At 41.5% G+C, this 27,976-nt stretch overlaps 1 protein-coding gene across 5 annotated transcripts in view; it reads right to left on the reverse strand.

The window, feature by feature from the left end:
• Positions 1–8,099: 8,099 nt before the first annotated feature.
• Positions 8,100–27,976, reverse strand: part of CHD6 (chromodomain helicase DNA binding protein 6) — a 229,436-nt gene continuing 209,559 nt past the window's right edge. For 4 of the 5 annotated variants that reach the window (XM_077251921.1, XM_077251924.1, XM_077251922.1 and 1 more), the window contains exons 32-38: positions 24,164–24,214; positions 23,179–23,318; positions 20,199–20,402; positions 14,077–14,520; positions 12,163–12,339; positions 11,189–11,308; positions 8,100–9,487 (exon numbers count right to left, since the gene is read on the reverse strand). In XM_077251921.1, the coding sequence (XP_077108036.1) occupies positions 8,600–9,487; positions 11,189–11,308; positions 12,163–12,339; positions 14,077–14,520; positions 20,199–20,402; positions 23,179–23,318; positions 24,164–24,214 (2,024 nt within the window). In that variant the 3' untranslated portion in view covers positions 8,100–8,599. The remainder of the gene's footprint in view (positions 9,488–11,188; positions 11,309–12,162; positions 12,340–14,076; positions 14,521–20,198; positions 20,403–23,178; positions 23,319–24,163; positions 24,215–27,976) is intronic. The other variant, XM_077251925.1, reaches the window with a different exon arrangement.

Consider the following 27,976-nt stretch of genomic DNA (forward strand, 5'->3'; position numbering starts at 1 on the left):
AACCTTGGTGCTGACGCAACTCATAGACGTGAATATAAAGAAGTCAAATCATACGCCACAGTCATAAGATGGCATAGTCTCACCCACACAACTGCAAGTGTCATCTACCCCAAACTGGCACCTTACAGTCACATGATAATGGCTCTGAGACCTTTCCCATTTTCTGCTTGGTATGAATGTGGTGGTCAGGTACGTACTAAAAACAATTAGATGGTGGAGCTTTTAGGACTATGGCCGGCACTAGCAAACAGAATTTATTCCCAAACCAAAGGATTTGCTTTGTTCTAAAATGGATTGTCCAGAATTGGAAAGAAAATGCCTGGGTTATTCCAATTTACAGCCAAATGACAAGGACAGTATAGCACTGTTCTTGGGGGAAAAAAAAAAGCCTGTTTCTAATTCTGGACAACCATTTTAAAACCAGTAGCTAAGACAAGGTAAGGCTTCACTGATCATGTCTCTTTCATAATTTATAATGTACAAAATGGTAACATAAAAATCATCCCATATCTAATCGTTATGACCTTTTTAAGTGAATCAATACATATAAACATTTATATATAAGTCATCGAAAAGCTTAAATATTCTGTATATAAATATACATATATACACACACATACATGTACACACTTTAACATGCAATCAGTTGCAAACTTTTCAGGAGAATACACGGAAATTATTTCCCCCCACCCACCCCACCATGGACCACTACTGTAAACATTCTAGGTAAGCAGTACATACGCAAGTCCCCCCATCAGTACTAGACCCAAGCGTGGCGGTGTTTCCTATGCCCAACTAGAAGAAAGCATCTATGCAGTGGGTACAGTAACATGGGCATCTCTACAGAAAAGTGATACTGTATGGATTTGTACATTGCAAGCACAAACTCAGGAGTGTTTACCCTTATCAATCAAGCACACAGTGTTTTATTGGTTACAGGTGTGATATGTTTATGCCCCCGATACATTTACAGGTTGCACTTTTGCCAAAAGAAAAGAAAAACATCTAAGAATTGTGTTTTTGGCTGTAATATGTACAGGATATTCTACAATCCTAAAGACCAATGATATAAAGTAAGAGCAGTAGTGTCAAAAAGTAGATAAGTAACCAGTAAATCGATAGAAAGTATATATCAACCTAGAGAGAAATAAACCAAGAGCTGCCACCATCTACAATTTGGAACCCCCAAAAATATTTTTTTCTGACCTAGAAAAAAAGTGAAAGGTATTGTCCAGCATTCCATCAAAGCTGGTGTTCTTTTTGCAGAAACTGCACCACCTTTCTCTACTGGCCCTCTCTGCCTCATTCACTTTATGGGGGTCCATGTGCAATACCACACAAACCTACTGACATGAGTAGCGCAGATTCTGCAGGATCACTTTCTCTAATTAATACAACTCATTTTAGATAAGTATTTTTTTTTTTTATTAAACTCGCTAAAGCTGGGTGCAAAGGGGATATATTTACTAAGTGACAAAAATGTAGAAGTCATAGATGAGGCGCAACAGCAATTTCTTTTCTTCATACTTTTCCTTCATTTTCACAATATTAGAAAACATATCATTGAGCGGATTTCTATTGAATCTCCATTGAGCACCCTCAATTCTAACTGTACCTGATTGAAGCAAACACTGGCCGAGAGGTCATCCTAAGTATTCAACACCTACAAATAGATTCATAATAAAGTGCTAATAATTCTGCAAAAAAAGCAAAAAAAAAAATGTAACGCCTGAAGTTCCAAGTCTGAGTGCATAGTCAAGTAATCTTTTCGATCATGAATGTACCTTCATAAGGCTAAATAGTATCCATCCATCTCAGAAAAATTGTCATTTACTAACCAATTATGACCAATCCAGTAATTCAGCTCAAGGTTTTCCAACACAACACTCTGGAAGCCATGTTTGAATTTTGCTGGTTGACAGGTCTTAACACAAATCATTTCCCCCAAAAAAATCTGTAATCAGAGGAATGAGTAGAGAAAAATGGAGGTCGCACCATTTTATAAACCACTCGCATGAAATTCAAAGTTATGGAGTTTTGAGAAGGATATGAGACACCAGATAAAAAAACAAAACAAAATTAATACTGGCCAGAGACATGAGACTGCTGTAGGCCAACTGCTACCAGTCCTGATTTACCCAAACAAATTGGTCTCCGCCAAATCTTACTGTTTCTGAAGCTCATAACCACATGCGTTGTGCCCTTGTATAAAATGAAGGGCACAAGAGCGCACAATGGACCATAAGAACCTCTGTATTAAATCGGAGACATATAGAAGCAAAGTAGAGGGCTCATGCACCTCTACGGCCCTATTGAAGTTCTGTACAAGTTGAAGCGGGATGTGCACAAAAACCGGGATAATGGAAAACAATGTGCAAATAATACCTAAATCCAGATATTTGGGGTATATTTTGCTTCTTAAATGTTAAAAATACCCCAAAATATTTTTATCCAAACCCCTCAATTTCATATTTGTACGTAAAAAAAAATATAAAATGAAAGACTGCGTGCCCATGACAACACTTCTGACCTTATATCTGGTTGCTAAAAGGCCCTTTATCCCTAATGTGGCATTTTTGGCTTGTGAAACATGTCATGGGTATTTTTAAGTTGCATTTTTTAAAGACATTTTTACCACGCATTTGTAAAAGTCCTAATGTCCTATCGTTGATGACAAGAGGTGCCAGATGTGCATAGTAATTACTTATTGCCTAACATGTACACTCAACAGGTTAAGCAGACTGTGTATAAGTATAAATGAGTCAGTGAGACAGCTGGTGGCCAGATAGGGATCAGAACACATAAGGCTTCTTTCACACTAGCGTCGTACTCGGCCCGTCGCAGTGCGTTGGGCCGAGGTTACCGACGCTAGCGTTGTATACGCAGCACAACGGGGGAAGCGGATGCATTTTTCCAGCGCATTCGCTGCCCCATTGTGAGGTGCGGGGAGGTGGGGGCGGAGTTCCGGCCGCGCATGCGCGGTCGGAAATGGCGGTCCGTCGGCCGCAAAAAACGTTACATGTAAACTTTTTTGCAGCCGACGGTCCGCCACAACACGGCGCAACCATCCCACGACGGTTGCAACGTGTGGCAATGCGTCGCAAATGTTAGTCAATGGGGAAAAAACGCATCCTGCAAGCACTTTTGCAGGATGCGTTTTTTCGCCAAAATGACGCATTGCGACGTATTGCAAAAAACGCTAGTTTGAAAGTAGCCTAAAACTACTTTCACACTGGTCCGTTGGTACGGGCCGCCGCAAACCGTCGGCCCGACGGACAGTGTGTTAATGTAGCACAACGGGGGCAGCGGATGCAGTTTTACAACGCATCCGCTGCCCCATTGTAATGTCCGGGGAGGAGGGGGCGGAGTTTCGGCCGCGTATGCGCGGTCGAAAATGGCGAACACGACGCACAGAAAAAGTTACATGGAACGTTTTTTTGTGCTGACGGTCCGCCAAAACACGACGGATGCGACGTGTGGCAATCCGTCGCTAATGCAAGTCTATAGAGAAAAACCGCATCCTGCGGGCAACTTTGCAGGATGCGTTTTTTCACTCAGACGCATTGCGACGTGCGTCACACAACGCTAATGTGAAAGTAGCCTAACGTCTAACGGTCAGCATAGTTACTAGTAGGCCTCATTCAGACATTTGTTTTTCATCTACAGGCTTGATCCAGTTTTTTCACGGATAGAATACGTACCTATTAGTCTATAGTGCTGTTTACAGATCCTAAGTTTTTGCAGACCGCAAAAAAAAAAAAAAAAAAAAAAAAAGACCGATACATGACCATCCTTTATCAGTCACGGATTAAACTTGCCAATGCAAATCTATAGGTCCGCGAAAATAACGGACAGCACACAGATGCCTTTGCAACAATGGGCAAGAAAAGCTTTGCAATATATATATATATATATATATATATATATATATATATATATATATATATATATATATATATATATATATATATATATTCCTTTTTTCATACGAGAAAATCACTGATGAAACACTGATGGTAAAAACTGACACACAGATCAAACACTGATAAAACGCCAACCTTTTTTTTTTTTTTTTTTTTTTCAATCGAGAAAAATCACTAACTTCTAAATGATGCCTTAATCATATTTTTTCCAAATTTAGTACTTGCTATGTAATTGCATTTGCAAAAAACCCATACACATTGGACAAAGTATGTTGGTGGGTTGAACAATGGTAATGCCGATATAGTCATTCAACCTGGCCAAAGATGTTCAGTGATATTAGGTGACAAACGACCTTCCTGGAAATATTTTTATATTCGTGCATGGATTAACAAGCTTTCTTTGAACTAAAGCGCTTTCGTAATGAAGAGCAAATGTGCTTGGATAAAGTGTTATCTGAGCATGCTTGGGTGCTAACTGGCGTGCTCGAGTAATATGTTTCAGTAATATGTTCCCGCAGCTGCATGTCTGGCTGCTGTTCAGGGATTGCACGCACTGTTTGTTAGGCAATCCCTGCATATGTTGCGGCGAGACATGTAGGCGAAGTGACTCACATTTTTTTTCGAGTACGCCAAAGTCATTCGGTTAGCCCCCAAGAATTCCCGGATAATACCTTATCCGAGTATGTTTGCTCATTACTAATCTTTCGTCCAAGTTTTTTTTGGGGGAAAAAAATCCTCCAACTTCATTTCAAATGATTATTGTCTCTGATCAGTCAGCTAAAATGATTTTTGCTCTTAAGGTGTAACCATTATTTTAATTATTATGTCATAAATCAATAGTAGGCACACAAATAAGCAGCTTTGTAATATATTTCATTAGAGAAATCTGCTTCTTTCGCCCCCTGGAATGATCCTTCATTTTCCAAATTCTCAATTCCTGGGTAAAATCTGTATTCAGTGATGACAGATTTTCCTATCACTGAGAAAGGACATAGCAATTTCTACAGCTCTTTCTGTAGCTCTTCCTCCCGTCTACATAGAACGTTATCAGCACCAACTGCTATCTCCTATCTCAGTAATGGGAAAATCTGTCTTTACCAAATACAATTTTTATCTGGGCATTGAAAATTTTGAGTCTTGGCGGAGAAAGAAGCAGATTTCTCTGATGAGATATATTACAAAGTTGTTTAATTTCTTGTGCACTATTGATTTATGAAAACAAAAATTAAAAAGGCAGTTACTCTTTACATCTTTATATGAGGAATAACTGTTTAGGTGGAACTTCTTCACATTCATCAATTTTAATCCAATGTGTATGGGTGCCTTAACCCCATCCTGACAGGAGTAGGGAGATGACTAACTGTAAAAAAAAAAAAAGAAAACTTTACAAAGCAACGACAAGAATGCAACAATCATATAATCACTCATCAATCGCAAGATTAAAAAAATATACGACAGTGATTAATATATCTGTCATCAACTACTCATGGACAAATCCATCTATTTTCTTCTTTTTAGAAAAAAGAATGAATATGATTTTTAACTTTTCCCTAATCATCATTTTATTTATATCTGTACATTTTCATCTACACGAAAACTAGTAAAATATAATAAAATAGGGGAAAACTTTCAAATATTAAGAAAAAAATAAAATAAAATTAGCCCATGATTTTTTTTTTCTTTGCTTCATTTAAGTAAAGATTTTGGCTTACATACGTTAGAAACAAACTAACAATAAAAACCTTTTGATACATCTTCTCCATAGGATCACATAGGAAAAGTGGCAATAAAAGTTTTGCTTCTGTTTATTTCTACCACCAATTTAAACCGTTCTGCATTTATGGACAGCAGATCTGTGTCAGATTAGTTCAGGACCTGCTGGGCATGTTTTCTTTAAAGGGAACCTGGCCGCAATTCATGCTGCCCAAACCACTGGCAACCTGAACCGGAGACCTTGTACATTATTGCAACTAGGTATGTTTTACTCTGAAAAACTATGGCGCATCAGAAAAATAAAATACTTTTACAGGCCAGCCAGGGATCATGAGTCACGGCGGACTCTCCCGGCACACTGCCATAGACTGACAAGTCTATCCTATGTGTGTATAAAGAGACATGCCAATCCAGGTGAGCAAGAAGCCGCTGCCTCTTGGACTAGTCATCCATGACGCATGGTCCCCAACTAGTTGTTAAGAAGTTTTCTCTGAGAAGCCAAAGTGTTTCATAGCAAAATATACACGGCTGAAATAGCATAGATGGTCTCTGATTCATGCTGTCCATGGTTCAGACAGCATGAATCTGCCGTCAGGTTCCCTTTAAGAAGTAGTCCCGCTTAAAACATTGTTTTGATGCGTCCATATAGAATGCGGTCATCTACTCTACAGTGATTTTCTACCTTATAAACATATATATTTCTCTCACTCTCTATATATAAATTTTTCCATTTGCTTAAACTTGGTATACAGAAGGCCATACCTTTACATTTCAAATAAGGTGACTTTTGGATCAAGTGCTCCCTTTAAGCTAAAGTACAACAGGAATTGGGGGATAAAATGGGCTAAGTGGAAAGTGCCTAGTATGTAACGGTGCTTTAAATTTAAATGAGTAGTCCAGGATTAAAGAAAAACATCTGCCATTTTTCTTTGTCCGTACACTATGTTAGTGTTGTAGCTAACTAGGGATAAGTTGTAATTAGAAATTAAAACTATCACCATTTCTGGGGAAAAAAAATAACAAAACATGCCCTTTCTTCTAATCCCTGAAAAGTCCATTAAGGCAAAACTTTCAAAATGACTGTGTAACAAGGATTAAACATTAGTCTCTCCAGTGGATGTACACATCCCCAGCCACCTCCAATAGTGGGATTGCCTCTCCTGCCATCTAACACAACCCAAAAACATATTAAAAATTGTAATAAGGGCGATCGCCAGGCAGATACAATTCACAAAGTATTCTCGGCCTGATGTATATATTGAGATCTGGGTATATCAGTGAAAATAACAGTTTAAATCAGAGATAAAGGCAAATTTTCAGCAGCCTAAGGCCGGGGTCACTCTTGCGAGTGTGATGCGAGAAACACGCCTCAATACCCGGCACTGCCACCGGCACTCGGACCGGAGCGTGCGGCTGCATGTATTTCTATGCAGCTGAACACTCCGCTCCCGCGTGCCGAGTATTGATGCGCGAGTTTCTCGCATCACACTCGCAAGTGTGACCCCGGCCTAAGTCCCACAAAAAAAGTGTCAGGAAAAACATGAGGTGGAAATTTAAATGTGAGTAAGCCTTGTATAAAAGGGCTTGGGGTAAAATAGCTTGCCTTGCAATGCATGATAAAAAATTTTTTTCTCTGGGAGCAAAAATAACATTTTTGGAGATGGCGAGAAAAAACACTGTTTCCTTATTGCATAAAATGGCCATTCATCATTACTAAGGTCCATTTACAAGGTCGGTGGAATATTTTTGGAGCATCTGATGGATAATGCCATCATTACAGCCAGCGGGGCCAGATGATATTTTTGCCCAGTGACAGTTCTCACCAGATTCGTGCTAGACTTCAATGGCGATGGTAAATGGAAACTCAAGTGTGACAATTACAAACTGTGCCACCAATAATGGTGAATTTTAGAGGGGTCAGCCGAGATCAGCAATAAACAATCACATGGAAACTAACCAATCCCCCAAACCATCAGTTTGAATTGGCATTTACTAAGCTTAACCCCTCTGCCAATGAGCCACCAAAGATTATTTTTGTGAAAAAACAAAACCATGAGTGCACAGAACAAAGGAATCCCCATTGATTTCTTCTACATAAATTCTAAATAAACGTCATGACTAACTGTCCAAATGACAAAACTGACCCTTGAAGGTGTATTTCCATCCCAAAATGATGGCATATTGATCCTAAGAATGAAGGAGGTGCACTGATTCAAAGACCTGGCCCCTTCCCCACCTGCACAGATCCATTTACGTACATGGGCTTGACTGCAGTACCTGGCACAGGTAGTTGGTGACCGGGATGACCAATGTGCAGACAAAAACAGTAAAGGGCCTGCAGAATAGGCTTCAACCTCAGGTTTGCTGGGGAAAGGGGAGAGGTCATACCCCAATTACCATTAACTGATGGCAAATAATGGTTTGTGATGCTTTGTGGTTTATGCAGATCTCTTTTTTTTTTTTGGACCACCTTTTTTATGATCACAGAGTCCACGGCGCAGCCGGTAAACACGTACACACAAACAGGACGTCATACTCTAGATTTAGCTTTCCATCATGGTTGATTGTGGACAGCACCAGTTATATTGCTTTAGCCAAAAAAGCCTGTCTTTGGATGAAGGGATTGCTGCTTTAAGGCTTTGTGCTACACTGTGCCTTTAAATCAAGTCAAGAGCCTGATCTGTGTTAAGGGAAAAGGCAAGAAACAGAGATAAGTTGCTTTCATAAAAATAATCTATGGAATGGAAATTTAAAAAATAAAATAAAACGTAAATACAATTTTCTGCTTTCCTACAACATCCACGATTTGTGGTTCTGTCTACTTGAAGAGTCAAGGTGTTAAAGACATACCACGGAGATAAAGGGGAGCGATTTAGGTAGAATTTTACTGATGAACACTCCATAATGTAAGAAATATCTATGAGAGAAAGAACTCACAAGTCACAATTTCAAGGAGTCAAGTTCTAATTAGCATTGTCCGGAGATTCTCTCAAACCAGTATCGTCCTTCTCAGATGCCGGTGTTTCATTTGTATCTACATAGTTCTGGCCACTGGGAGACGGCTGCTCCTGGTCTGGGGATTGAGCAAAGGGCACAGACTCTGGTTCTGAAGTCTGAAGGTCCCCCTTTACTTTCTTTCTCTTCCTCTTTTGTGGATCATGACCACCTGCCTCTGAAGAACGGCTAGACTGCACCCCTGGTATTGCCATGCCAATGCCTGGCGACAGAAACATGGAAGGGTACAGTAGACTTGGGGACATGCCTGGGATAAGGAATGGGTTAAAAGCTACTGGGCAGCTTGCAGTCACTGTGGGATCCGTCTGCTCTTTGAAAGGGGAGCCCGCAGTTTTGTCTGAAGTTGTGGAATCTTGAGTACTAACTTGGCTGGTGTCTTTGTCCTCGGTGGCTTTCTCTGCATGAGTGGCACCACCTTTTATTGTGCTTCCTAAAGATGATGACACAGAGGATGAGATAGGAGGATTTATGATCCCTCCGACGCCAAACATCTGTGGCATGGCAGCCATACCCGGGAGCATCATGGGTAACATACTTAACGTGCTTTTTACGTCCTCATTGGCCGATACTGTTGTGAATCCAGTAGGAAACCCCACCAGCCCTGTCAGTGGAATACCCTGCATATTTCTCATGTTTTGCAATCCCACTATATCCATTCCAGCGATTAAGCCGTTCATAAAAAGTGAGTTCATGCCAGACGATGAGGTATCAGATCCAACCACGCCTGGGGTCTTTATCAGATCACTACGTGGTCTTCTTCCTCTCCTCCTGGGCCCTGTGTCACATACAAGAGTATCTGACAATACTCTGCCGAACTTTGTTTCAGGAAGAAATCCCTGTGGACAAAAAACAGATGAGAAAACAAGTACAAAGCTCAGACACAAAAAGAGGGCTTAAAAAATCCTCCAAAAATTTGAAAAAAGTCACAGAGCAAAAAAGCAGAGATGATTACCTGCTCAGGCCTCCAAAACAAATGCACTGGCAGGGTGCGGCGGACCCGATTAATGATGGCAGAAACACAGGTGCAACAATACCGATGAAACAACCACTTTCAATCTAGTGTTGGCTGTTTGGTATTTTAGTGCACAAAAAGACTATTATCTTTTATCTTTTTGTGCACTAAAATACCAAACAGCCAACACTAGATTGAAAGTGGTTATTTCATCAGTATTGTTGTACCTGTGTTTCTGCCATCATTAATCGGGTCCGCTGCACCCTGCCAGTGCATTTGTTTTGGAGGCCTGAGCAGGTAACCATCTCTGCTTTTTTCTCTGTGACTTTTTTCGAGAAAAGAAGTACACATTTTCCTTACTACAGATACAACTGTGTAGCCTGGGCTCTATGGACAATATAGGGATTCATCAGAGACTGAAGCTATTAAAGGGGTTATCTGGGACTTTTTTTTTTTCTTCCTTTGGGACTAAGAATTTACAGGCAGGTAGCTGATAACTACTTACCTGTTCTGCCCTGCGACTATCTCTCCCAGCTCAAATGGCGACTCTCCTGCTTCCTTGGACTTCACATCGACAAGCAGTCCTTTCTCTTTGGGTCTGCTCTGTTGATGGGAGTCACTCACTACGTCATGCTGATTGACAGATAGCTCCCCGCAATCAGTGGTCTGTGACCTCTCTGAAAGATCATCCCACGACAGAACAGGCAAGTAATTAACAACTACCTGCCAGAAAGTTATTAGCCTAAAAAAAAACCCAGATAATCCCTTATAGGCTCTGCACACACAGGCTCTACAGCTTCCAGCTATAATAAAGCTCTTACAGCCAGATTATCAACTTTAAAAAGGAACCCGACATGTAAAAAAACACTGTTAACCTGCATATAATGGGTCAATCTGCAGCTTAATAGTGTTAAATTGTGCATCCGCCACAGAGTTTCAGTTAATGCTCAGTATACAGTGAGCAGCGTCTGTAACCACGCTCGATAGTGACTGATAGCCAGCACTAAACTGATGAGCCAGCTGTCAGTCAGTGCCGGTGTGGTTACAGCCACTGCTCACAGTATAATGAGCGATGACTGAAGCTGCGCCTCCATGACTCAATGCCGAAGGCTGCCCCGGAGAATAAACTTAATTTCCTCCTGGTAGCCAGGAATGCTATTACCCTGCTGATTAACCCAATATTTGCATGTTAATATTTTATTTTTTTACAAGACAGGTTCCCCTTTAATGAGGTTCATCAGAAATCCAGAAATTCTTTGCATGACATGGCTATAGCTGCAGGCTGAGCTACTGCTATACAAGCTCCATTTTACAGAATTTTTTATGAAGAATTTCCCTTATAAGCAATATTTCTAAGGAAGAGTCTACAAGGTAATCATGTTTGTGACGTCACATAAACCAAAAATGTTTTTATTCTGATGGAGGCACATAGAGATATAGTAGAGACTCCATATAACATATTACAGCTTTATACAAAACTTAGCCATAATATAGCATTGTGCATGAACCTTTAAAATAAATGCAATATTGATCAGCTTGCAATCTCACATAATTACAGTGCAGTATCATGGGGAGGTTATCGTACCCTTCGTCCTGTGTCTTTGTTCGCAAAAGCGATCCTATCTTCACCAGTGAGGATGCTGATGTCCACTTTGCTAAGATCCTTGCACCGCTGGCGCCTCGGTTTAGGTTTATCTGAAAAACTCTGCATGACATTAAGAGTTACTTTGGGTTTTCTCATACATTAACTACATTCTCGCTCTTCAAAAAGTACTAATATGTTGCTTTAACACCCAGGATTTGGCACAACTCTAATCTCCGACAATTAACCAATTAGGCCCCTTTCACACATCAGTTTTTTGCCATCAGTCGCAATCCCGTCGAATTTTGAAAAAAAAAACGGATCCGGTGATTGATGCCGCCGGATCCATTTTTTCTCATAGACTTGTATTAGCGACGGATTGCGACAGATGGCCTCACGTTTCATCCGTTGTTCGCCGGATCCATCGAAAATTGTTTGTTCGGCAGCCGGAGACAACGGACAAAGTAACGTTTTTTCTGTCCGTCGAAAAACGTAGCCATCTGTCGTTTGCTAGGATGGAAGCCTATGGTGCCAGATCCGTCAAATGACGGAATCCGGCGACGGATTCTTTTTTTTTTTTTTTTTAACTGAGTATGCTCCGATCCAATTAGCCAGATCCACTAGTCGGATCCGTCCAAAAACAGATCCGTCGCATCAGTTTTTCACAATCTGCGACGGATCCATCGAGCCAACGAATGTGACTGACGGCAAAACACTGATGTGTGAAAGGGGCCTAGTTAGCATCCAAGTAGCTTTACCGAGGGAGGAGGCTCCCTGTCACCTCACTGCTCCCTTTAAAACACAATTGTGGGGTGCTGATAGCAGACAAGAAGGAATGGTAACCTATCTATGGATGCCTTTTAGGTCTTGGAAGAGGTTGTCTTTTATAGGCTGACTTTCAGTTTTAAACAGGCAGAGGTAATAACTTATGAACCCACAAATGCCCATGATGATGATGACAGAGGTTAGCTACTTACACCTGCGTATGTTGGGATGTCTATTGTGCAGTCCGACTGCTGGCGCAGCCACTCCAGGAGGCTTTTGTTAGGAATCACCTTCTCTGCTTGCGGTTTAGTGGCTGTAGCTGAATGTGAAGAAGTGACAGAGCCTTCTGTATGAGTTGAGCTCAGTTGCGTTGGCTCTTCCCTTAACCCCTGTATGCAAAAAAAAAAAAGAGCGGGTAATGGATAAAACAAGTGTGACTCCAAATAGGGTGCACATTGACCCCTTCACAAACTTGTGATTTTCCGTGTTTGCCTTTTTGTTTTTTGCTCCCCTCCTTCCCAGAGCCATAACTTTTTTATCTTTCAGTCAATATGGCCATTTGAGGGCTTGTTTTTTTTGCGGGACGAGGTGTACTTTTGAACAATGCCATTGATTTTACCGTATAGTGTACTGTAAAGGGGCAAAAAAATTAAGTGTGGTGAAATAGCAAAAAAAAAAGTGCAATTCCACAATTGTTTTTCGGGGGGGGGGTTATTTACCATGTTGGCTAAATGGTAACAATGATCTGCCATTATGATTCTTCAGGTCGTTACGAGTTCGCAGATCACAAACAAGTCTACATTTTTTTTTTATTTAAGTGGTGAAAAAAAGAATCCAAAGTTTGTAAGGGAAAAAAAATGGTGCCATTTTCCAAGATCCATAGCGTCTCCATTTTTTGGAATGTGGGGCTGGGTGAGGGCTTATTTTTTGCGCGCTGAGATGACGTTTTTTACGGATATCATTTTGAGGTAGATAAGAAGTTTTGATCACCTGTTATTGCATTTTAATGCAATGTTGCAGCGACCAAAAAAAGAAATTCTGGCGTTCTGAATTTTTTTCTTGTTACGCCGTTTACTGATCAGATTAATTGTTTTTTAGATTTTGATAGATCAAACATTTCTGAATGTAGCGATTCCAAATAGATGCATTTTTTTAATGGTTTTATTTTGAATGGGGTAAAAGGTTGCGATTTGAACTTTTATATATATGTTCTAAAACATTTTTTTTGCTACTTGTTACTTGCTTCAATAGCCCTCTTAGGAGATTTGAAGCTGCTATCATCCGATCGCTTGTGCTGCCCTGCTATGTGTAGCAGAAATCTCCTATGAACACCAACCACGAAACAGCATTGATAGGAGATCTGCAATGTCAAGCACGGAAGTTTTCCTGCAGACTTCTGGCTGTCATGCCAACCCATCGGCATCCCGCGATCATGTGACAAGGGCGTCAAATGGGCGGGGTTTGTGAGTCACTTCTGGTTGGCGCAAGTTAAATGCCACTGTCAGAAATAGACAGCGGCAATTAAAACATGTTAACAGCCGCGGGTGGATTACGATTCCACGATGACACACATATGACAGCTGAGCAAATCTGCTGTCATGCGTTGGGATAGATGCAGGTTCAGTGCCGGAGCCCGCATTAAAGGGGAAGAGACGACCTATAACTTACCTATACATCATAGGTCGTGAAGGGGCTAATAACTAATAAGTTCTCCTTACAGACACAGCCTGTAACTCTCTGTTTTAGGAAGATACTAAGGATGTTCTAGCCATATTTATGAAATATACAGTCATCTAATGAGAACCTAGGTATTAAAAAGAATGTGTCACCAGGTTTTTGCTCCCTGATCGCAAAGCAGCATGATGGAGGAGCAGTGACCCAGATTCCAGGGATGTATCACTTACTGGGCTGCTTGCTGCATTTTTTTAAAATCACTGTTTTATCCATTGTAGATCTACCACTACTCTAAATGCTGAGCTCTGCATAGTACCGCCTCCAGCACTGATTGGCAGCTGTGTACACTGTGCATAGGCAGAAAACTGCCAATCAGTGGGTAACAAATTTGTCCTTTTTGATTTATACAGCCAATTACAGATCATATTCTTATTGCCGAAATATACACTTACCACAATTCCTGCATGCATCCCTCTGTCTTTCAGAAAAACCAGATCCATCCCCTCCACATTTTTTCTTCTTCCTCGTCTCCTTCTGAGAGAAGTCTCATCCCTCCTCAAACTGCCATTAACAATTTGTCCTGTCACGGGATGGATGAGTCCAGCCTGCAAGATTCCTGACAAGTCCATTCCTAAAGAACTCTGCAAGCCAGTCATGGCAGCCATCTTGGGTGTGCTGCTATTGATGGAGTAGGTAGAGCTGCCTCCTGCAGCCTGCTCTCTACATAGCTCCATGGCGGTCTCTCTCCATCCATTCAATGCTGCACTGGTTCGGCCAAGTGGTGTTCCGAGATGCTGCATACCTCGGGGCTTGGCATCTGCCCTTTCACTGTCAAACTCAAATGGCCTTCTAGGTTTTCGTTGATCATTTGAAAATGTCGGGGTGGTGAAGGTTTCCTTAAGGCAAACACAAATGGGTACTGATTTTACAATGCAAATGCATTCTAGAAGAGATATAAAAAGTAGCACAGTTACCTCACACTGTGTGCTATGAGCATTACACCTTTATGCAGGCAATAACTGAACCTGTAACGTCACAGTACAGAATAGCGGGCGGGTACGCTGTGCTCTCTAATTGGGGGCTCTTGTGCCATCACCAGAGCTGGACTGTTTCCATAACTCCATAACAACGAATGCTTGCATGCACAGGTACTTACAGTGGGGAAAAGAAGTATTTAGTCAGCCACCAATTGTGCAAGTTCTCCCACTTAAGATGAGAGAGGATTGTAATTGACATCATAGGTAGACCACAACTACGAGAGTCAAAATGAGAAAACAAATCCAGAAAATCACTTTGTCTGATTTGTCAAGATTTATTTTGCAAATTATGGTGGAAAATAAGTATTTGGTCACCTAAAAACATGCAAGATTTCTGGCTCTCACAGACCTGTGACTTCTTATTTAAGAGGCTCTTCTGTCCTCCACTCATTACCTGTAGTAATGGCACCTGTTTGAACTTGTTATCAGTATAAAAGACACCTGTCCACAACCTCAAACAGTCACACTCCAAACTCCACTATGGTAAAGACCAAAGAGCTGTCGAAGGACACCAGAAACAAAATTGTAGCCCTGCACCAGGCTGGGAAGACTGAATCTGCAATAGGCAAGCAGCTTGGTGTGATGAAATCAACTGTGGGAGCAATAATTAGAAAATGGAAGACATTCAAGACCACTGATAATCTCCCTCAATCTGGGGCTCCACAAACGATCTCACTCCGTGGGGTCAAAATGATCACAAGAACAATGAGCAAAAATCTCAGAACCACACAGGGGGACCTAGTGAATGACCTGCACAGAGTTGGGACCACCGTAACAAAGGCTACCATCAGTAACACACTACACAGCCACAAACTCAGATCCTGCACTGCCAGACATGTCCCCTGCTTAAGCCAGTACATGTCCTGGCCCGTCTGAAGATTGCCAGAGAGCATTTGGATTATCCAGAAGAGTACTGGGAGAATGTCATATGGTCTGATGAAACCAAAGTAGAACTGTTTGGTAGAATCAAAACTCGTCGTGTTTGGAGGAGGCAGAATGCGGAGTTGCATCCAAAGAACACCATGCCTACTGTGAAGCATGGGAGTGGCAACATCATGCTTTGGGGCTGTTTCTCTGCAAAGGGACCAGGATGACTGATCTGTGTACATGAAAGAATGAATGAGGCCATGTATCGTGAGATTTTGAGCGCAAACCTTCCATCAGCAAGGGCATTGAAGATAAAACGTGGATGGATCTTTCAGCATGATAATAATCCCAAGCACACTACCAGGGCAACGAAGGAGTGGCTTCGTAAGAAGCATATGAAGGTCCTGGAGTGGCCTCGTCAGTCTCCAGATCTTAATGGGAACCTGTCCCCCCCCCCCCAGGCATTTGTAACTAAAAGAGCCACCTTGTGCAGCACTAATGCTGCATTCTGACAAGGTGGCTTTTAGTTATTGGTGCTGTAACTTCAAAAATAATCCATTTTATAATTTGTCCCAAATACCTTGAATCAGTCCTGGAGGCAGGTCCTTCCCCCCCCCTGCTGCAAAAGCAGCACTGCCGTCACTCAAGTCCTCTAGGCGCCGCCTCCTCAGCGCTGTTTTCAAATGAGCCGGCGCCTATGCTCTTTTCTCATGCCTTGGGCATGCGCAGTGAGCACTGCCCGTCTTCTGTCCCCATTTGCAGTCTAGCTGACTGCTCCTGTGCGGCCGCCCTGCCCGAGATCCCGCCCCGCAGTGTCTTCTGATTTATTCTCACTGCGGAGCTGGGATCTCGGGCAGGGCGGCCGCACAGGCGCAGTCAGCTAGACTGCAAATGGGGACAGAAGACGGGCAGTGCTCACTGCGCATGCCCAAGGCATTAGAAAAGACCGCAGGCGCCGGCTCATTTGAAAAGAGCACCGAGGAGGCGGCGCCCGGCGCCAAGAGTATTCGAGTGACGCGGTGCTGCGTTTCCAGCGGGGGGGGGAAAGGCCTGCCTCCAGGACTGATTTAAGGTATTTGGGACAAATTATAAAATGGATTATTTCTGAAGTTACAGCACCAATAACTAAAAGAGCATTAGTGCTGCACAAGGTGGCTCTTTTAGTTACAAAGGCCTGGGAAGGGGGGGGTGACAGGTTCCCTTTAACCCCATAGAAAACCTTAGGAGGGAGTTGAAAGCCCGTGTTGCCCAGCGACAGGCCCAAAACATCACTGCTCTAGGGGAGATCTGCATGGAGGAATGGGCCAACATACCTTGTTTTTTACTCATGTTTAATGTATTTGTCTATATTTGCCCCGTATTTCACATGTAAATTGCCATGGAATAAATGGCGCTACAAAAATGAATAATAATAATAATAGAAGAAAGCGTGAGTACTAACAAAGATTATCTTTTGGGCTTGAAAAGGTGCAAACAAGGGCAGTTCGATTTATCTCTGAATTGGTTGCTAAGACAGATCACCTTGAAAACCATCTAAGAAGAAATAACCGAAGAATCATAGATATAGGCAGGGTCTCTTTGAGCTGAGGTAATAAGTGATAACAAATGCCCTACTGTCTCCCCTTCATCAAACAATGTTAACCTTTAAAAGGATCTTTTTTGTTCCGTTTTTTGCAGGAGCTTCTGAGTGGCAATTTCAGGCGATTTTCAGTGTTAAGTTCTTAGAAAATTGCCTGGCCTGCGTTTTTAGTTTTGCTCCTTGCTATTTCTTTAATAAATAAGTCCTGTACCGTATATATGCTTTCATAGACTCCCATACCATCAGGACATACAGTTGTGGCCAAAAGTATGGACACCCCTGCAATTCTGTCAGATAATACTCAGTTTCTTCCTGAAAATGATTGCAATCACAAATTCTTTGGTATTATTATCTTCATTTAATTTATCTTAAATGAAAAAACACAAAAGAGAATGAAGCAAAAAGCTAAACATTGATAATTTCACACAAAACTCTAAAAATGGGCCAGACAAAAGTATTGGCACCCTCAGCCTAATACTTGGTTGCACAACCTTTTGCCAAAATAACTGCGACCAACCACTTCCGGTAACCATCAATGAGTTTCTTACAATGCTCTGCTGGAATTTTAGACCATTCTTCTTTGGCAAACTGCTCCAGGTCCCTGATATTTGAAGGGTGTCTTCTCCAAACTGCCATTTTTAGATCTCTCCACAGGTGTTCTATGGGATTTAGGCTGGCCACCTTAGAAGTCTCCAGTGCTTTCTCTCAAACCACTTTCTAGTGCTTTTTGAAGTGTGTTTTGGGTCATTGTCCTGCTGGAAGATCCATGACCTCTGAGGGAGACCCAGCTTTCTCACACTGGGCCCTACATTATGCTGCAAAATTTGTTGGTAGTCTTCAGACTTCATAATGCCATGCACACGGTCAAGCAGTCCAGTGCCAGAGGCAGCAAGGCAGCCCCAAAACATCAGGGAACCTCCGCCATGTTTGACTGTAGGGACCGTGTTCTTTTCTTTGAATGCCTCTTTTTTTCTCCTGTAAACTCTATGTTGATGCCTTTGCCCAAAAAGCTCTACTTTTGTCTCATCTGACCAGAGAACATTCTTCCAAAACGTTTTAGGCTTTTTCAGGTAAGTTTTGGCAAACTCCAGCCTGGCTTTTTTATGTCTCGGGGTAAGAAGTGGGGTCTTCCTGGGTCTCCTACCATACAGTCCCTTTTCATTCAGACGCCGACGGATAGTACAGGTTGACACTGTTGTACCCTCGGACTGCAGGGCAGCTTGAACTTGTTTGGATGTTAGTCGAGGTTCTTTATCCAACATCCGCACAATCTTGCGTTGAAATCTCTTGTCAATTTTTCTTTTCCGTCCAAATCTAGGGAGGTTAGCCACAGTGTCATGGGCTTTAAACTTTTTGATGACACTGCACACGGTAGACACAGGAACATTCAGGTCTTTGGAGATGGACTTGTAGCCTTGAGATTGCTCATGCTTCCTCACAATTTGGTTTCTCAAGTCCTCAGACAGTTCTTTGGTCTTCTTTCTTTTCTCCATGCTCAATGTGGTACACACAAGGACACAGGACAGAGGTTGAGTCAACTTTAATCCATGTCAACTGGCTGCAAGTGTGATTTAGTTATTGCCAACACCTGTTAGGTGCCACAGGTAAGTTACAGGTCCTGTTAATTACACAAATTAGAGAAGCATCACATGATTTTTCGAACAGTGCCAATACTTTTGTCCTCAGAGGTCATGGATCTTCCAGCAGGACAATGACCCAAAACACACTTCAAAAAGCACTAGAAAGTGGTTTGAGAGAAAGCACTGGAGACTTCTAAGGTGGCCAGCCTGAATCCCATAGAACACCTGTGGAGAGATCTAAAAATGGCAGTTTGGAGAAGACACCCTTCAAATATCAGGGACCTGGAGCAGTTTGCCAAAGAAGAATGGTCTAAAATTCCAGCAGAGCATTGTAAGAAACTCATTGATGGTTACCGTAAGTGGTTGGACTCCCCTCTAGCACTCTGGCACCACTCCAATCCATCCTACACTCTGCTGCTCGACTAATCTACCTGTCTCCCCGCTATTCCCCAGCCTCTCCCCTATGCCAAGCCCTTCACTGGCTTCCTATTGCCCAGAGACTCCAGTTCAAAACCCTCACAACGACCTACAAAGCCATCCACAACCTATCTCCTCCATACATCTGTGACATGATCAACCGGTACCTACCAACACGCAACCTCCGATCCTCTCAAGACCTCCTTCTCTACTCCCTTCTCATCTCTTCTTCCCACAACCGCATCCAAGACTTCTCCCGTGCTTCCCCCATACTCTGGAACTCTCTACCCCAGCACATCAGACTCTCGCCTACCATAGAAACTTTCAAAAAGAACCTGAAGACTCACCTCTTCCGACAAGCCTACAGCCTGCAGTGATCCTGAACCTACTGAACCGCCGCACAACCAGCTCTGCCCTCTCCTAGTGTATCATCACCCATCCCCTGCAGATTGTGAGCCCTCGCGGGCAGGGTCCTCCCTCCTTATGTACCCGTGTGCCTTGTTTTTTGCTCATGTTTAATGTATTTGTCTATATTTCCCCCGTATTTCACATGTAAAGCGCCATGGATTAAATGGCGCTATAAAAATGAATAATAATAATAATAATAACATACCACCAACAGTGTGTGCCAACCTTGTGAAGACTTACAGAAAACGTTTGACCTCTGTCATGGTCAACAAAGGATATATAACAAAATATTGAGATGAACGTTTGTTAATGACCAAATACTTATTTTCCACCATAATTTGCAAAATAAATTTGCCAAATCAGACGAGGTGATTTTCTGGATTTGTTTTCTCATTTTGACTCTCATAGTTGTGGTCTACCTGTGATATCAATTACAGACCTCTCTCATCTTTTTAAATGGGAGAACTTGCACAAATGGTGGTGGCTGACTAAGTACTTTTTCCCCACTGTATCTATTCATTCTTTTTACCCATGTATGTCATGGCTGCCTCAACAGATGGGTTAGAGGAAACTCTGACTGATTATGACATAAATGTCCAAGTTGGGAATACCCCTTACACCCACAAGTTCATTGAAACCTACTTGCTTGTGCGTCACTATATACATGTATGAGTAACCAGGCTTACCTTCTGACCATGTGACGCAGGAGAGCCATTGCTATATGTGGGATTTTGTGCTTCTGCAGCGCTGTAGCTGCTCCTTGGACACAGGTTACTATTTAACACTGACGGGACCATGCACTGTGCTTCAAACTGTTGGCTAGAGGATGGCCATTTCCCCTTCAGCACCGAATGGCAAATATTGTCGATCCGGTTAATGATGACTCGATCCTACAAAAGAAGGAAGACATTAAATGGATTCTTCTCATCAATATCAATTCCCTTACATAATGTTATCAGGATCACCTCAAAACTAAGGTCATCATCAAATGGATGCCCTGACTTCATTTATTAAACCATTCCCGCCAATTTGTTGTTGGACTTTTTTTTCTTTCCTTCTTTCATAAGCCGGCTTATTTTTTTGCGGGACAAGTTGTAGTTTTGAATGATACCATTCATTTAGCATGCAATTGATTTTTAGGTTTTGCTTTTATGGGGTTCATTGTGAGGTAAAAATAACCTGGTAACATGATGTTTAGGTATGTGATTACAGCAATAAACTTTTATTTCTCTTTGAGAGCCTGTATTTTGTGGAGAGTTGATGTTTTCATTGTTACCATTCTGAAATAAATGCAATATTTTGATAATTTTTTATTGCAATTTTAAAGAGGTTGAGGCAATAGAAAAATGCCAAATCTGACATTTTCATTCCTTTTCTTATGACATGTACAATATAGGTTAATTAACTTTATATTTTGATACGTCGGCCTTTTATGGACCTCAGCAAAACCACAGATTTGTTTTTATTTTAAAACTGGGAAAAGGTGGTTTAAACGTATTCATATTAAACCCACAATTTTAACACAAGTGTGTATGTATATAAAATACAAAATCACCCCAATATATATATCTGAATCACCCCATTACATTTTCCCAATTAGAAAATAGAGAAAACAAAAAAAACCTGTCCATAAAAGTCCGATGTATCAAAGTATAAAATTAATTAATCTGTACTGTACATGTCGTAAAAAAGAAAAGATATAAAACAAGATTCATATACCCTAAGGAGGCTGAACATTTAAAAAAAAGTGTGTATATATTATACACACACACATATATATTTTTTAAAATGTTCAGTCTCCTTAAAGGGAACCTGTCACCCCCTCAGGGCCTATTAAAAGTAAAAGAGCCACCTTCAGCAGCACTAAGGCTGCATTCTGTGAAGGCGGCTCTTATGTTTATTATCCCTAGGAATGCTGAAATAATGAGTTTTATAAATTTCCCGCCATACCTCTATTGAGTCAGGGAGGTATGTTTTCTCCCCCTGACTCAACCATCTCGCAGCCGTCCATCATCCCCCTCTGGCCTCCGGGCGCCGCCTCCTCTGCGTCTGTCCTCATATCCCTCCGCCTGTTTCCTCTAGAGATCCTCACTGCGCAGGCGCCAGATTGCCAGCCCCGCAGTGTGAATACATCATAACACACTGCGGGGCGGGATCTGGGGCCTCCGCTACACGCAGGCGCGATATCATTACATTACCTGATGTAAGTTCCCGGGCAGCGCGCACGGCGCATGCCCTAGAACGGATTGCAGAGCGCAGACACCGTCACGAGAAAGAGAGGAGGCGGCGCCCGGAGGCAAGAGGGGGATGATGGATGGCTGCAAGGCGGTTGAGTCAGGGGGAGAAAACATACCTCCCTGACTCAACAGAGGTATGGCGGGAAATTTATAAAACTCATTATTTCAGCATTCCTAGGGATAATAAACATAAGGGCCACCTTCACAGAATGCAGCCTTAGTGCTGCAGAAGGTGGCTCTTATACTTTAATAGGCCCTGGGGGGGGGGGGGGGGGAGAGGTTCCCTTTAAGGTATATAAATCTTCTTTTACATGCTGCAATGACACAGAGTTATAATATACAGAATCCCAAAATCATATTATCGGTCTGGGGCAACACATGTGTGTTGTATACAACCAGACCCATCACTTAGCTCCAAATAGCATAAACAAATAGGAGAAACCGGAGCATGATTGTGTAAAAAGAAAATGCTTTATTAAACCAAAATGATTAGTTAATTAAAAACAGCAGTAACATACAGAGGTGTGAGACCCCGCTCCTCCATCTCCCCCTTCCTGTACCCTGGTAAGCGGACCTGCTTTAATTTATTCATGATAGAACTCATTAGCACTTTACTATTTAGCGGTCATTTAACCAGGCCACATGACATGGAAAGGATTGTCCTCTGAGACTTGCTATAGGGGATGTTAGAGGGGTGGGAGCCCTCCTATATGTATATCATGGTATCACTATACACCTCTGTATGTTACTGCTGTTTTTAATTAACTAATCATTTTGGTTTAATAAAGCATTTTCTTTTTACACAATCATGCTCCGGTTTCTCCTATTTGTTAATGACACAGAGTTGTAGTATATAGAGATATTATCACAAGACGCCTTGTCACATGCTGCGCTTCATGGAAGGCCCAGGGTGTAAACTATGGGTCTCTTCAGCAGGACTTGGCTGTCATGACAAACCATTGGCAGTATGCACTCAGGTCATGATGAGGAGGCTGATAGGAGCAGTTGCAAGTGGTTCTCGGCAACCAGTCCATGTCAAGAGATTGTCAACAGTATTTAACTGAGTAAATAGCAGAAGTCAGAGCAAGCACTGGTCACTACAGATGGATGTACAAAACAGCTGGCATCTGTTGGGTATAGTGCAGGCGCAGTTCCTGAGCCCACTGCATACTTGTGGACCAGACGCAGAATGCACTATTAAGGGAAGGGTTACAGATATGAAAGTGTGAAAGAATGCACAATCCAAATGAAACGTAACAAACCTTACTGACCTATAATGGGGTTTGTTATAGACCCCCAGCTTTGTTGGTAAGACTAATGCAACATGCTAAGCTACTCTTGCCATTAAAAGTGACAGAACTGCTGTAAATCTGAATAATACACCTGAAAGTGACAAACAATAAAAAAAATGGCGATTTGATTTTAACACCTTAGGCCACTCAGAAAAAGAGTACAAGGTTTTCTCCTGCAGCAGTTGGGCGATAGTCGGAGCTCTGCCATCTGGAAATTCCTTAGAAGTGGGTATTGTGCAACTTTTAGCTTCCTCTTCTGGATAGTTTCCAAGAAGCTCTAGATAAGACACAGGCACAAGCCAATGAGGGGAAAGAACAAACCAAATATTCAAACTTTAACCTCTATTCATACTAGCATCATGGGTTCCAATGATGTTAAAGGAGCCACAACAAATATCATTGACTTAAGAGCTTCCATTTTCTTTTGACACAATATTGCAATTTAGCTTTTGTTCACATATCCAGTAATCATCTGTTAGAAAAGTTGTGCAAGTTGTGCAAAAACAACTTTGTCTGCCTGAAAAATCCTGATTTCAAATGGATGTTTTTTTTCTTTTTCAACAGTGAAGTCTATGGAAAATGGATCCGTTAATTAGTCATCTGTGTTTCTCCCATTTGAAAAGGATCCTTTTGTGCTTACTGTATCAGTTTCAAATAGATGATTAATTGAAATCTCACATGTCCAGAATTTTTCCACCTCCACCAAGCAAAAAACGGATCCTTTTCAAATTGGAGAAAAACTGATCCGTTTTCCATAGGTTTCAATGTTATTAAAAATCAGAAATTTTATTAGAAAACAGTTTTTTTCAACAGCACAAAAAACTTGCATGACTTTTTAGTCAACAGATTGCTGCTGGTTCTGTTCTAACTGAAAACTACTGGACTTGGGAACTTATGTATAGAGAGGAGTTTGAGGTTTCATCAAGAATGTATAACGAATAGGAATACAATTGTAAATACCATATGTAGAAATCAAAATGACAAAACATTAAAAAACAAAACCAAAGAACAAAAACGGCTTAATGAAATAGCAATTTGCAAAATTCACAGGTAAACAAAGTAATAAGATGTCCAATTTATAAGCAAGATTTTTCTTCGGCCTAGCAGAATTGACTCTCTAACCTGTGGGTTCAGACTTCCATATCCATGTTCTGCCATAATGTGTGGTATCTTCTGACAGGTGAACATGAGAGAGGAAAAAAAGAGAAAAATCCCAGGCCAAGTGCTCAGTATTGAATCTGCACAGGCACAAAACACACACTGCATGCAGAATGATTGCACACACTGACAATACAATGAAAGGGAAAAGCCTCAACAAGAGATCACAACAAAAAAAGCTGAACAAAATAAATCTGCATGCAATGACATATTTGTTAAGCCAAGACATGGTTTTAAGTGGATTGTGTTTAATTTTATCTCAATTTCCTGACTCCTAAATGATATAACGTGTTACCTGCACAGGTGCCTAGCTGCGGCCTACTGCGCTCTCCACATACAGAACTAGAGAAATAGACAACACCTTTTTAAGTAGTGATGAGCGAACATGCTCAGAGAATGTGTTATCCAAGCATGTGCGTGTGCTAACTGGGTGTCTTCAGTGTGCTCGAAAAATGTGTTTGATTCCTCGCGGCTGCATGTCTCATGGCTGTTCTACAGCAGCAACACATGGGGATTGTCTAATAAACAGGAAATGCCTGCGTGTGTTGTGGCTGTCCAACAGCCGTGGAAACGTGAACATATTTTTCGACACTCGGTTAGCACACGAGCATGCACATGTTCGCTCATCACTACTTATAAAAGATCTTGTCTATTTCTTTCTTTCTTTTAAAAAATCACATGGCTAAAAACAAATGTAAAAAGTAACATTCACCACACAGCTCCCTTTCTAATACTTCATACTTCCCCCTCAATATAGAGGAAATAATCAATTCTTGCTGCTGCAGTGACCTGCATGAGTCAGTGATTGGCGGCAGCTGATCACACATCCCTGAGTCCAGTGGTCATCAGCACATTAGCCAGTAGATATGGATGGGGGAAAGGAAAGGATCAGAGCAGAAATAGAAAGTGAGGTGTAAAAAAAGTGTCAATGATTAAAAGAGATTGATTTATGATAAAAAAAAAAAGTTTAAAAATGGAATAATTCTTTAATTTGGAGAATGAATGCTGCACAGTTTTTTGATAATACTCTCAGTGCCTGCACAGTGGTGACACATTCAATCCTGCCAGCACCAAGAAGGATTCTGACATATTATACATCACCCTGTTCTGGTTGAATGATCTTTTACACCTAAATGATTGCAGGGGATGCCCAAATCCATTCTACCCTCCTAGTAGGAAGCACTGTACAATACTCATAGTAGCAGGAGTCAAATCCAAACTGTTCAGTAATATCTACCGGTGAGCCAGTATATATGTTTCAATATAAATTAAAAATAAGCAACAAGATGGTGTCCCTTGTTTAATATATGCAATAATCTGATTTATGTAGATGTACTCAGTAATCGGACACTATACATTTCCTGTTATTATGTTATTATTATTAGATTTAACCACATTGGTAAACTTTATTCCATAGAAAAACTACTGATAAGTAAAAGTTTTGGGAGATAAGAATATATTCTTAAAGGGAAACTATCTTTAGAGAATGACCTATTGTTTAAATCAGGTTTTTACATTATTTTTTTTTTTTTTTACATATCACAATTTGTATTCTAATAATCATCTAATTCTGTCTGTTTGTCTGTAATGGAAATCCCTCGTCGCTGATTGGTCGCGCCAATCAGCGACAGGCGCAGTCCGGCCATAGTTCGGTCATGTTTACTGAACAAGTTCTGTCATCACAGTGCGACATAGTTCACTCACGTTTACTGAATAAGTTTTGTCAGTCACAGTGCCACGTTGTTCACTCACGTTTACTGAATAAGTTCTGTCAGTCACAGTGCAACATAGTTCACTCACGTTTACTGAATAAGTTCTGTCAGTCACAGTGCCACGTTGTTCACTCACGTTTACTGAATAAGTTCTGTCAGTCACAGTGCCACGTTGTTCACTCACGTTTACTGAATAAGTTCTGTCAGTCACAGTGCCACGTAGTTCACTCACGTTTACTGAATAAGTTCTGTCAGTCACAGTGCCACGTTGTTCACTCACGTTTACTGAATAAGTTCTGTCAGTCACAGTGCCACGTTGTTCACTCACGTTTACTGAATAAGTTTTGTCAGTCACAGTGCCACGTAGTTCACTCACGTTTACTGAATAAGTTCTGTCAGTCACAGTGCCACGTTGTTCACTCACGTTTACTGAATAAGTTCTGTCAGTCACAGTGCAACATAGTTCACTCACGTTTACTGAATAAGTTCTGTCAGTCACAGTGCCACGTTGTTCACTCACGTTTACTGAATAAGTTCTGTCAGTCACAGTGCCACGTTGTTCACTCACGTTTACTGAATAAGTTCTGTCAGTCACAGTGCCACGTAGTTCACTCACGTTTACTGAATAAGTTCTGTCCGTCACAGTGCCACGTTGTTCACTCACGTTTACTGAATAAGTTCTGTCAGTCACAGTGCCACGTTGTTCACTCACGTTTACTGAATAAGTTTTGTCAGTCACAGTGCCACGTAGTTCACTCACGTTTACTGAATAAGTTCTGTCAGTCACAGTGCCACGTTGTTCACTCACGTTTACTGAATAAGTTCTGTCAGTCACAGTGCCACGTTGTTCACTCACGTTTACTGAATAAGTTCTGTCAGTCACAGTGCAACATAGTTCACTCACGTTTACTGAATAAGTTCTGTCAGTCACAGTGCCACGTTGTTCACTCACGTTTACTGAATAAGTTCTGTCAGTCACAGTGCAACATAGTTCACTCACGTTTACTGCATAAGTTCTGTCAGTCACAGTGTGATGTAGTCCACTCACGTTTACTGAACGAGTTCTGTCAGTCACAGTGCGACATAGTTCACTCACGTTTACTGAATAAGTTCTGTCAGTCACAGTGCGACATAGTTCACTCACGTTTACTGAATAAGTTCAGTCAGTCACAGTGCAACATAGTTCACTCACGTTTAATGAATAAGTTCTGTCAGTCACAGTGCAACATAGTTCACTCACGTTAACTGAATAAGTTCTGTCAGTCACAGTGCGACATAGTTCACTCATGTTTACTGAATAAGTTCTGTCAGTCACAGTGTGATGTAGTTCACTCACGTTTACTGAACGAGTTCTGTCAGTCACAATGCGACATAGTTCACTCATGTTTACTGAACAAGTTCAGTCAGTCACAGTGCGACATAGTTCACTCATGTTTACTGAACAAGTTCAGTCAGTCACAGTGCGACATAGTTCACTCATGTTTACTGAACAAGTTCTGTCAGTCACAGTGCCACGTAGTTCAGTCACGGTTACTGAACACGTTCAGTCAGTCACAGTGCGACATAGTTCAGTCACGTTCACTGAACACGTTCTGTCAGTCAGAATATTCTAGAATACCCGATGCGTTAGAATCGGGCCACCATCTAGCTTGTTTTATAAATAAACAGAACATTTACAATTTACACACTGGTCACTGGGTCTTTTTTAGACTCCCAACTTCCTGTTGTTTCAGGAAATGTACATAGCCACAATGATCAGATCCCGACCTCATCTTTTGTAAGGAAATGTCTAATGGGCCTGTGCAATGATGTAGAGGGAGAGGCGCGCAGGGTCGGCTGTGGCATCACCTATAGTGACTAGTGGATCCTGTGTAATCAGCTGTATGTACTGGAGTAAAAGCACACCATACACAGTAAATGGACAAAGGTTAGGCCGCCAATCCCATGCACAAGAATGCTTGTTCTGCTATGCCTGGCTATGGTTTATCTCTGGCAGTCAAAAATTGGACATGTAGAGTCAATATTATCTGGGATTCCCATACACATACGGCTGTCGCTAAAACCC

The sequence above is a fragment of the Ranitomeya variabilis genome, chromosome 4, assembly GCF_051348905.1.
Source record: "Ranitomeya variabilis isolate aRanVar5 chromosome 4, aRanVar5.hap1, whole genome shotgun sequence".
Taxonomy (NCBI): domain Eukaryota; kingdom Metazoa; phylum Chordata; class Amphibia; order Anura; family Dendrobatidae; genus Ranitomeya; species Ranitomeya variabilis.